Source organism: Pundamilia nyererei, unplaced genomic scaffold, assembly GCF_000239375.1.
Source record: "Pundamilia nyererei isolate P.nyererei 1_Seehausen unplaced genomic scaffold, PunNye1.0 scaffold00051, whole genome shotgun sequence".
In the NCBI taxonomy this organism is placed as follows: Eukaryota; Metazoa; Chordata; class Actinopteri; order Cichliformes; family Cichlidae; genus Pundamilia; species Pundamilia nyererei.
Genome location: NW_005187452.1, coordinates 472,711 through 485,350, shown reverse-complemented (window position 1 = coordinate 485,350; position 12,640 = coordinate 472,711). Strand labels below are relative to the sequence as shown.

The 12,640-nt window shown below is 39.6% G+C and overlaps 1 protein-coding gene across 1 annotated transcript; it reads left to right on the top strand.

Annotated features, from left to right (window-relative positions):
- Window positions 1–103: 103 nt before the first annotated feature.
- Window positions 104–8,806, top strand: rhoua (ras homolog family member Ua). Its single transcript, XM_005733271.1, has 4 exons — window positions 104–698; window positions 1,097–1,155; window positions 3,590–3,778; window positions 5,163–8,806. Exons 1-4 carry the CDS (start codon window positions 407–409, stop codon window positions 5,445–5,447), a joined length of 825 nt encoding a protein of 274 aa, XP_005733328.1. The 5' UTR covers window positions 104–406; the 3' UTR covers window positions 5,448–8,806.
- Window positions 8,807–12,640: the final 3,834 nt, after the last annotated feature.

Sequence of the window (12,640 nt, the reverse complement as noted above, 5' to 3'; positions counted from 1 at the left end):
CACACACACACACACACACACACACACACACACACACACACACACACACACACACACACACACACAGAGGCACCGTGATGTCACTGAAGGGGAGTTAGCGGCGGGTCTGTCCGTTGGACGTCTGGACGGACATAGACTCAGACCAGCGGCCAACGTTAATTCATCCTCCGCTCTTAGAATCGGACTCTCATTAATAATTTAATAAATCATGACGCTTAAAGGGGCTGTGTTGGGTGAGCCTCGGGTCCAACCTTGGTGATTTAACCATGGTAACTAAAAGGAAGAGGGCTTCGGCTACCACATAAAGTCAGTTGACAAACTGTGGCGGACGTTAACGGAAGAATGGACGGAGTGAAAACTGGCCCTCAACAGGACTGAACCTCCCGCCCGGGTCTCCTCGGGCTCCATGTCACCCTCCTCTCCGTGCCAGATGCCCCAGCGGGGCGATGGCTGCTACAAGCCGGCACCGGTGTCCCCTGCTCCGCCTGTGCCCCCGCGGAGGGTCCGGAGTCGGGACAGAGGCTCGGGCAGGACGCGGCGATCCGCGGCAGGGTCAGCGGGAGCCGGAGCAGCGGAGAAGCGGGTGAAGTGCGTCCTGGTCGGGGACGGGGCTGTGGGGAAAACCAGCCTGGTGGTCAGCTACACCACCAACGGCTATCCAACCGAGTACGTCCCGACTGCGTTTGACAACTTCTCAGGTAAAAAAAATAGGAGAAACTCATGACATGGTTCATAGGATCCAATAAATCCAATGATCTAAGTTTCAGTTCATCAAATGTTAGAAATGATATCTTTGGCTTTAATGATCCCATTTCACACAGCCACAGTTTTGCCTACTAGATGCTGTCTCAAGGGATTGATTTATGTGTTTACTTGACTTATTTAATATATTAAATATTTTAATTCATATTCTTTTAATTTTTTTTTATCATACTGACTTTTTTGCCAGTTTGTGTTGTCATCAAAGTCAAAGTTTGTCATTTTATTACAACAGTAAACTTTACATTGGTGATACTAACCTCAAGATGATGTGTGTGTGTGTGTGTGTGTGTGTGTGTGTGTGTGTGTGTGTGTGTGTGTGTGTGTGTGCATGTAGCGGTGGTATCAGTGGACGGGCAGCCAGTTAAACTACAACTCTGTGACACAGCTGGACAGGTCAGTGACCTCTGTACAAACTAACACTAGACACTCAGAGGGCAGTGTTTCCTGTTGTTCTTTTTTTAAATTCATGTTGGACACAATGCCTCTCCCAAGGAAATCATTCTTTCTTACTTTCTTGCCTGTCTGAGTAGCATCCAGTAAGACAAATGCCTTTTTTTTTGCCTGAGCTACAAAGGAAATGGGAGGGAAGAGGGGTAAGACGTGCTAAAGAGGCTGCATTGAAACAGGACAATGCACGTCCTAGCCCTAGTCAGTGGGATAACATGTAAACAGGTTAAAACATGAAGTTCATTAGGTTCTACATTGCAGGGATGTTTCATAGATGACAGGAACATAGATTAGGATTACTCACAGACTAAAGATAAATCAGTGTTTTGTGTATCTCTAGGTCTTTCCTTGGAATAACTCTCTGGCACACAGGAAGTGATGTAATTCTGTCTACATTTGCGAAGGAGTAGATGTTTGTTTGAAGATAGTGGAAGATGTAGAACACTGTGATAAGCTACAACTGGTTAAACATCAAACAGAGGGTATATGCTGATAGAGATAAAACAAATATGGTAAAACAAAATCACCACACATGCAGTATAATCACATAATCATGCACCAGAGTTATTATAGTCTTTTTTTTTCTAATGAGTTTTTATTTTTACTTCATTTTGACTTTTTGTTTTTAATTCAGTTTAGTTTCAGTAAGTTTCCAGAGTGGATTTTCTTATTTCAGTTTAGTTTTTATTGTTCAAAAATGTTTAGTTTTAATTTATGTTTTATTAGTTTCAGTGTTAGTTTTTTAAGCATTATTTTTGAGGGCATAATAATAATCAGAGGCAAGATTTAGGAAAATTACTATAGGTATAACAAAAACCCCCAAAACATTTTAACTCACAGTCAGCTTACAGTCTTGTAAATAGAGTCTCAAAAAAACAAGTCTATCAGTGACTCATCAGGCAAGTTGTAATACATTTATTTGATCCAAAGTAACAAATACTCAAACATTAAAACTAAAAATGGACATTTCCTCTATGTTTTTATTTTATTTTTGTTAGTTTAAGTTTACAAAATCATTTCATTTGGTTCTAGTTTTTATTTTTATTTTAGTTCCACATCTAGTTTTAGTTTTTAAGTTTCGTTTTAGTTAGCTGTAATAACCTTGACATGTAACATGTAAAAAACATTATAATCACCATTTTTCAGCTCACTTCAGCTGTATTTATATGTAAGACAGTTTGTAGTATCTGGAAACTGCAACCATCAGCTGATGCCCTATGAGAAAGGATTTGGTGACAATGGGGAGAAAGAACTTATTTTTAGCAGGAAGAGAAACAGTAAAGTAAATCAGTAAGTAAAAGTTTATTTATATAGCACTTTTCACAGACATATGTCACAAAGTGTTTCACAAGAGAGGTAACAAAAACTCAATACAATCACAAATACATCATAAAAGCCCTGGTCTAATTAAAAGCTTTTTGAAATAAAAATGTCCTTAGCTGCTTTTTGAAGGTCTCCACAGAGTCTGAACGCTGTAGAAATATAGGAAGTGCATTCCACAGTCTGGATGCAAGGAAAGGTCAGTCCCCTCAAGCTCTGAAACGAGTGTGGGGGAACACCGTGGTCCCCCGGAGGTTACGAGAGAGGTGTATATGTGAATCAAATCAGCAATATAGGGAGGGGCCTGTCCATGTAGTGCTCTAAAGGTTAAAACAAAAATTTTAAAATGGAACCTAGATCTGATTAGTAGCCAGTGAAAGTGGTAGCCTTCTGGTACAACCAGATAAAGAATGAGGGGAAAGAGAAGAGTAAGGAGAAAGGAGGAACAGACAAACAAAAAACAGCAGAAAATACAAACTCTGGGAGAGAGAAGACAAACATTAATGACATGTAGCATCATCAGTTGTACAATCACCCTGGTTCTATAGCAAATGGCAAGAAACAAAAGTTAAACCTGCACTTCCAGAGAAAAGTGCACTGCTGGGATAATATGGTAGATTATCACTGCAATGATCAGCTGCCCTCAAAAACAGTGGGACATTGAATGAGAGAGGAAAGATAAAGTTGGAGATCAAGGAAAAACAGAAAGACAATTTTTAGGTTTTGATAAAATGTGCTTCTCAAACTTTTTCTGATAGGCTTCACCCCAGAAGCAGAAATAAAGTTCACACTCTTCTACCAATTATTATCTATCATGAACAGTAAAATGGGATCTGAGGTGAACTTTAATAAACTAAAGGTTAGCATGATAGCTTAAGTATGCTATATATTAAAACCAAAATCACATTAATTGAACATTGTGTTACTCCTAGCCCTCATCATCCCACCTGCAGTGGGGCCCGTCCTTTAGTTTAAGAACCACTGCCTTGAAGCAGAGGTAGGCAGTGATGAATCACAGTATCTCTGTGTGAACACTCTCGGTCTCTCACAACCTTTCCAGGATGAGTTCGACAAGCTGCGCCCTCTGTGTTACACCAGTGCAGATGTGTTCCTGCTGTGCTTCAGCGTCGTCAGCCCTGCCTCATTTCAGAACGTTCCTGAGAAGTGGGTACCAGAGATTCGGAAACACGCCCCCTTTGCGCCGCTGGTTCTTGTCGGGACGCAGTGTGATCTCAGAGAGGATGTCAAGGTGTTGATTTTTATTCTGTACATAAATCCCAATTTATGTAATTCTATTGCCTGTTTCTCTCTCTTATCATTCTTATCATTGTGTAAACCAATGACACCATGCACAAACTAAATGGAAGCGTTATTATAGTTATTGCACGGCTTGGTTGTGAATCTAGAATTAAACTGTAACATTTTGAAGGTTATGACGTTCAGCTGGTGTTGATTCTCTTGTAGAGAAATATTTATTCACCTTTATGGTCATTTTGGCAGCCTTAGTTATACCACTGTCGAGGTTTATACATTTTGTCTGCTCCATTTAAATCAGTCAGGGTAGAGTAAATATTAGAAACACAGCATCGTTCAGCAGCACCACAAACTGGAGCCTCGTAAATGTCCAAGTCTCCGTGCTGTCTGGATGTTTTTTTGTGACCACAGAGAAGAGTTGTCGCAATGTCACAAGTTGGTAATGTTGCAACTTTCGACATTATGACCAAATGCAATTTTGGCATTGCATAATGTGTTTGTAGGAAAAAGCACATGCATGTATACTCAGGGGCTGTAGCTGTTTGGATTATAAAACCTTTTTGTGCAACTTACCCAGTGCATAAAAACACTAAAGCCTATACAGATGCATCTTTCCCGTCTCCTCAACTGATTGTGTGCTGAGGTCAGTACTGTCACTTTACAGCAAGCAGGTTCCTGCAAATGTGTTCCTGCTATACGTCAGTGTTGTCAGATTCTAATCTTTCTGGCTTCGTCCCACAGTAAAAAGATATGTGAGTTTAACTGGCAATTCTAAAATTGACCATGGATGCAATTTACCCTTAATGAAAGTATGAAGATGCAATCTGATATCAAAGCGTGTAATAAACACGCTGGTCCACCGTGTCCATTTTCATGTCCACTTCATGTTTCGACTCTCGTAGATTTCATGTTTAGTAGCAATTGGCAGACAGGCAAAAACACAAGACTAATTCATAAAAAAAAAAAAGAGACAAACAAGAGGTTAGATGAAAAACATACAAAACAGGCAAAAATGTAAAAAAAGACTAAAAGCAGGCAATACAGATTAAGAGGACCGAAAAGGGAAAACAATAACTAACTCTGTGAGAAGGATCTCCTCAGTTAAACATGCAGTCACCCTCTTGACTTTAAAACAGCCACAAGGGCCACACCTGGATCTACTTTTATGCTGTATGTCTTTCCCCCATAAAGATGAGATTTGACTCTAATAGGCATCCAAGGGGGAAAGAGATATAACTTAAAGTCAGATCCAGATATACCTTAAAAGGCTCAATTAAAATGTAAAAAGCAATTCTAAGACAAATAGTATTGGGGTGATGTGATGCTATTTGCTTAAACTAGTAAGTATATTTATTTCATATTTTTGTAATTTTCTTTAGGTCCTCATTGATCTGGCGAAGTACCGTGAAAGACCCGTGGACCCAGTGGATGCCCAGGACTGTGCGATGGAGATTGGAGCAGTGGCCTACTTAGAGTGCTCTTCGCTGACCCAAAAAAATCTCAAGGAAGTGTTTGACACAGCCATATTGGCCAGCCTGCAGAACTACAGCTCCCATAAGCACCAAAGGGGGAAAAAGAAACGCAGAAAAAAGCAAAGACAGACACCGGACAAGATGAAAAGTCTGTCAAAGTCGTGGTGGAGAAGGTACTGTTGTGTGGCTTAGAGGAGACTTTATTCTTGTCTGATTCAGCTGGGTTTTAGTTGACAAGCACAGAAAGGTGGTTTTCTCTTTAAAAGGAGACGGATACAGGACCTCTCCTGGACTGTGGCTGGGAAGTGTCACAGATGTAAAATATTTTGTTTTTAGCCCCCATTCTGGATTCTGGATGAGATTTACTACTGAGCCTCCCTGCAGGAGAAGGTGGTGCTGTGTCTCCTGGAATTAAACTGGCATGAACCAGTTCTATTGTGGGACTAGCAGAAGATGTGATAATATTGTTCAGGATTAGACTGGTACAGATTTGAACAGGAACTTGGAACTGTGTTTTCTCTGGAGTTAGATCCAACCTATAATGGATTTATGCAGCCTGGTTACGAACCCTGGAGGGGAACTGGACTGTCTTCAGAATATAATTGTTATTATTGGTGGCTTAAAAACTGTGCGTCCAATTCCTGGTCCTTTTTTTAAATTGCTTCTAAATTTAGTCTGGTTTCAGATGCCCATGATTAGAAAGAACTGCTAACTGAAATAGACCAGACCAGACCAAACGTTGTCATTTTGGAGTTTCTGACCCAGACAATGATCAGTGGCTATAATTATAGTCAGAACAAGTCCAACCCTCAGTTAATTTTAGAGCTGCTTTTTATAACTGGGGCCATTGTTATTCATAATGAAAAAAAAAACTTTATTAAACTGTTAAGTATTTCCTGGTGACACACATGTTTAGTCTATAACCTGGATCAGGTTTTCCCCTTTTATTATAGTGCTGATCTGGACAATTATGCTGTTAGATCTGGTATGAAATTAAGCATAGTTTTCAGCGTGTCCTGACAGAAAAAGGTTCGGTGAGGCTTAGGCTTTGGATAGGTGCCAATCATGTCTTTCTTCTTGTGCTTTGATCAAAAGTGAGATTTCAAAGAATAAGGAGCCAGATAATGAAGAAAAAATCATAATATGTTAAAAAGCATGTCTGAATATCCATTGCTCTCTAATAGCAAGTTGTATCTTTAGTCAAGAAGATACAACCTGGATCCAGGACTCAGTGACCCACTTTGGGTTTCCACTGGTAGCTGTGGTATTTTATCATCTTCATCTAGCCCCCATTATTACTGAAAGACTGAACAATCTGTTAAAATAGAGTGGTACCAGTGTGGCGTGGTTAAATATAAATCTCTGCACTGTGCTGGTGACTGGTGCTTGACCTTAATCGGGCAGGAGGACATTTTGTAATTCATGATCGCATTGTTCCACAAACGAGAACGTTGCTCAGTGCAGTACTCAAGTGGCTCTTTTCACGTGGAAATGAAGAATTCAGTTTAAAACTGAGACATTCTAATCTAAATCATCTACAGGCACAAGTTGCAAGGCAGGCAAATAAAAGCCAATTGATGTTAGATATTTGTTCTGCTTGATGTGGGTTTGATTTATCTTTGCAGACACTTAAACAACCTTAACTATGAGCACGTAATGTAATTAAACCCACCCAGTGCTCTTTGCATGTGCTTGTTTCTGTAAGTTTGCAAAAAAAAGAAAAAAAAGAAAGTGACTTCACCTTTTTTTTTTAAATGCAATTAAGACTGTGAAGTTTGAATTTTCTACTAGCAATGTTAACCATCCGTTTTTCTGCCCTCACTGTTATAGCCAACCCTGTGTTTACTGTTTTCTGTGATAGTGCTTGCAGGCTGTCCTCTCTCAAATAGATGTAGCTTTATGTGTTGTAAAGCAGCAATAAAAACAAAAGTGAAGATGGAAAACATGTGGCTGTCACACACTCAGCTGCCACACCTTCCTTCGTACACCATAGTTACTAAACCGAGAGCACAGACCAGCAGGGTCTGTTTTATTTTTCTTCAGTGTCTCCGTCTAAAAAGGCCCGTTGTATTAAAGTCACTGCAGCAGACAGGAAAGAGCACAATGTTTGTTATGCCATTTTGTAGCATAAAACACAATTATTCATAGAGATCAGACATGAACACTGTCATAGCTGCATTTCAAAATTTGGAAGTTTTATCTAACTTCCCAGTTAAATGTCAGAATTTATTAGAAAAAAAAAGATAATTATATTATGAAAAACAGATTTATTATTTGACTGACGCATTTCAGCTTGTGGCCTTCATAAAACATATCACAGACCAGATTCTAAACAGCACAGAGTAAAGAGTACAGTAAAAATATATACAAGAGCCAGCATACATATCCACCAATGAGGCACCAAAAAGGATGGCCTGGGCAAATGGTTTAAAGCTCAGGGTCTTAAAATTGTTTAAAAGATTTGATTTAATGACATATTTTCCTTCTTGTATTGTTAGTGACATAAAAATAACTGAGGCTGTGGATGTGTGAAGTTACAATGATATCAGGCCCATGTAAGATGTAACTGACAGGTATTTTGGCTTTTAAGTGTGGTGTGAAAACCTTGTACAGTTCTCAAAAATAAGCATTTTCCCCCAAAGAACTACCCCGCATCACATCTGTGGCCATTGGGTTCTTTACTGGTGTGAAACAGAGTAAGCCATTTTGTGCCTGGGAAGTTCAATTCATTTTAATAATGAGACTTTTATTTAGATTAAAATATCCACAGTTTGGAATCCACGTAGTGTTTTCTGTCAGAGTTGCATATTTTCAGCCAATTAGTAAATTACACTCTTGTGCTCATTTTCAGCTTCATAATTATTCTTGGACTCTAGAGTAGCTTTGCATGAGTCACAGTTCAAAATAATCCTTATGTTTCTTGCACTGGGCCTTCTGTCATCTTCTGTCTGAAACAAACTGTTTTTAGGCCCTTTCAACTTTTTTTGGATTCCTCTTGTAAACAGGTCTGAACAGTTTGGCAGGTGGGTGGAGCTTCTGTGCTCAGAAATTACCATATTAAAGTCATCACCTCTCAGTGACATCATAAAGATCCAAGAGTAAAAAAACAGCCTCAGCCTTTGGGCTCACAGGGATATCTGATGTCATTATTTGAAAATTTGCCTGTGTTTAATACGACCATCCATGAGTGTAACAGTTGATGTATAACAGAAAATAAGAAAAAGCAAAGCAGATCAGCTTTAGAATGGGTTTTACTAGAGCTGCTTGGTAGCTTTCTATTGAAGATGTTACAGTGGAGACTGAATGGTTTCACTGTTTCACGGTGTTTTAGGCTTGATAGCAAACGCATTGTTTCTTGCAGGGGAAAAGGCATAATAGGTTACTTGTCTTGCTGTTTGTGTGCAGTTTTGGCTGATGGTGCAGTAAAGTAGGCTAAAGGTCATGCAGAGTCTTTATCATAGCTTGTGTTGCCCTTTATCAGTTTTTACCTAGTTTAAATTTTCTGGAAAGTAGGGTGTTTGCTCACTGCAGTCTTTCAGTAAATATACTTTTTTTTTTAATGTATACCTACTGAAATATATTAAATCAACATATTCTTACATAGGTCTGAGTTGGATTTGAGGATAAATCCTCCTTGATGATTTTTTCTCCTCCTTATACATTAAAATTTGATTCCATAAAGCATGCAAATTATGCCACTCTGTTCATGACTGACTGATTAATACGATATTACAATTCAAACTGCTGTCATGTGATACAACTTTTAATGTGTCAGACTGACTGTGCTACCAGAAAACAGCATAGATTAAGTTTTACTTCTTTTAGCTGCCCCCTCCCCCCTTTTCCCCCAAGTGTTCAACAGCAGCATGCACCCTGCACTGTATGATGGATGTAAGGCATTGCAATGTAGAACAGATCGGTCTCGGGAAGTGAGCAGTGTTTAAAGACAGTCAGAGAAGACATGTGGTGTGCTGGTATTCTTCTAAAGCTAAGACAGAAATGTTCTGTGTTTGGAGCAGGTCCAAAGTCATGAGTTTTATAGGTGTTATTGAGCTATGAGTTTTCAGAGATGTGGTTGAGTTTAGCTATTGCAGTAGATTTGGTGCTGGAACTGGATTCCAGAGTGACCTAATTATCCCTGCTGAGGACACTTATCAATAAGTAACTTGTGTAGTGCTATTGGATAGCAAGTTAAAGTCATCCAATAGGAAAATGTTTGAGTCAGACTACAACAAGAACTGATCCTCTGTTTACTTTAGGTCTAAATGTGCAACTTCATGCACATTTAGACCTAACTGGGCACTAAATGCCCATGTTGACCTAATTTCTGATTGCACAAGACTGCACCACGTGGTTATGTGAGTGTAAACAGAAGCATTGCCAAACAGAAGGTCTCATTTTTGAGGTTCAATTGTTTTACTGAGGTTGATACCCCCTAGAGGACACCTGAGCTCACTCACATGAGACACCAGCTGAAAGCTTCTCTTAGGAAACTAGTCCACTGAGCCTGTGTGAAGCGCCAGTGTTTTCATTTTCTCTGCATATAAAAACACTGCTACAATTCTCTGTTTAACCGAGGGCTTTGGTTTGTGTTTGATATATTTGTACAGATGTTTTATACCCTGAGAAATAAAGAATATTTGGTATAAAAATATGTTGTGTTTGAGTGCTTAGTGGCAGACTGAGAATGTGTGTGTATATAAACTCTACTCCCACAGGCTGTAAACAAGACTGAGGTTTCATTTTAAGGTGCATGCATGTTTGAAATGAGGGCAGTAGGGCATGCAGCATTTTAGCACCATTGCTTGAATGCAGAACAGTTTTGAGTTTGACAAAAGTCCAAACTCCACAGGAAGTACCTGAAGTCCAGAAAATAACTACAAGCACCAAAAAGGCATGAAAACCCTTAGGAATACTGGAAAACTTGAAGGAGACAACACACTCTGGCAGGTAAGAAGAACAAATTCAGGTATGTATGCTGAGGAGACTGATGGCTATCTGTAAACATGTGTGAAGGACCACACGGCTGAGATATTTGGCGGGATGGAACATGCAAACTAACAAGGCCAGGAAATAAAACTGACAACAGTGTAAACAGACTAAGAATCATAAAGTAAAACAGCACATGACTTATTATTGCTTTCTTTGGCTTCCTCTCAGAGTCCCAATACATGCTTTTGAGGTTAAATGGTGATTCCAAACTGTCTACATGTGTGTGGAGGTGAGAGTGTGTGATGGTCAGTCTCTTTGTGTTAGCCCAATGATGGACTGGCACCCTCCTGCCCTCGCCTTGTGCCAGCTGGGTTAGATCCCAGCCTCTCTATGACCCTGAGTTAAATAAGCAGTCAAGAAAACAGGCCAGTGGTGTCAAGCGTGCATTCACTCAAGCCCACTGGATAGCTTTGCCACTGATTAATCATTAGTCATTAATATTTTGGGGTTTTTCAATAAAATCCACTGCTACTCCTAGTGGGCACTTGTATGGGTGAGAAAATGCATGGAAAGTTAAAAGCATTTCTAGAGTTGATTGCCTGGATGGGTGGCATCTTGTGTAGTCAATCTTTTGTGTCTTTAACTTTATATCAAGCTTTCTTAACATTAAAGGAAATCTAAGCTATGGAATTTTTTAATGGAATCAAACTGAGCTTCATACGGCCCATTAACTGAAGGGAGTTTAAGACCCCTGAAGTATGAAATAGTTCGTTTACAACATGTGGTTTATATTTGTGTGTTTTGTCAAAAAGGAGGTTTATAGTTAACTTTCTAAGTTAACTTTTAAATAAGCAGACCCTCAACTACTTTGTTAGAAAGTACGAGCGCCTACTAACATGTTTGTTCATGTTGTTTTTGCTGATGTCGTGTTCCAGCTTGCTTTGTGATGTTACGCTCAGCTGATGAACATCAGGACAGTGAGATGAAAGATGTTAGCAACGTCTGAGGGCATAGAGACCAAACACAGATACAGACAAATACACACACACACACACAAAGAAAGCCTACAGAAAGTCATCCAAATTCAGACTGGATCATTGTAAACAGACTCTCTGCTTCCAGGCCCTTACGGTTATGCAAGAGCTTTATTTTGAAGGCTGTCATGTGACATTTGGTTAGTGGTCTGTCTCAGCTCTTGGAGACTCTGTGTGTGTGTATAGGAGAAAGTGATTGTAAATCTTACTGAGATACAAACTGCTTTGCTCCACATGACAACACAGTTAGTGAATAAAGAGGCGGCCGACTTTGTTCTCCTTAGGTCAGCTGCTCTGTGACTCGAGCAGTGCCAGGTCCTGTTGGATGATCAGCTCCTGACACAAATTACAGCCTGTTTTCCAAAATGCAATAATGTTATTCCCTTATTTCATGTCAGTTCTGTTTTGATGGTTTTTATGTGCCAACCGAACCTCGTAGGAGCAGTAACAAATGATTATGTAATTCTGCAATCGTAGTCAAAATGTAATACAATACCCCCATTAACTATGCTTATGATAAAATGCACAACTGACTAAAAACACATGTCACGAAGGCTGACACATCACTAGTTTTATAAAGCCACTGACCTCATGATGAGGTCTTAAAAGTGTTGGTGATGCCAGTTCTCAGAGGTTCCCAAAGCTTTCCGTGTTTTTGTTGCATTAGTCTTATCGAATTGCTCAAGTTTCGGATTTGTTTGGTTTACCATTCATAGCCACATCCTGTGTCCAGCTGGTGTTTTTAAGACTTAAAATGATTAAAATTGTACACTGTGAAATTAGTATAAAACTGCTGGTTAACTTAATAAGGTGCAAAATAAGATCATGCTGCAGTTGCATTAATGTTACTGTATTAGGCAGATGTTTTATCAGTATGATGTTATTCACACAAGAAGCAATAAGAATGGAAATCGGTAATACACATGAGAGTGCATTTATGCTAATAAATGTTACAGTCACATGTTCACAAAGCTGCCAGTATAGTCAATGGTTTAAGGGTTTAAGGGTTGGCTCCAATTCATTTTATCATTTTATAGCCCTCTCTGTGTGCGTGCGTGCATGCGCGCGCGCGCGCACACACACGCATGCGCGCGCGCGTGTGTGTGTTATGTAACCAAAAAAGGAGCCAAAGTGACATCAGTGCTGACTCTTAATGAGCAGAGCTGAAATATGATCTCCACTTTCCTAACAAGCTATAAACCCAATCAATGTGTGTTCTGACAGCTGCTGTATGTATGTGTGTGTGTGTGTGTGTGTGTGTGTGTGGGCACGCGCATGTGCTAAAGAGTGTTAAGAGAAAGTACAGAACAGGAAGTTCAGGGGAAAAACAGATGGGCAGGAGTAGACAGAAAAACACTAATAAATAGTTGATCAGTTAGTGACAGAGTGAGAATTAGAGATCTTTAAAATCCAGTTTTA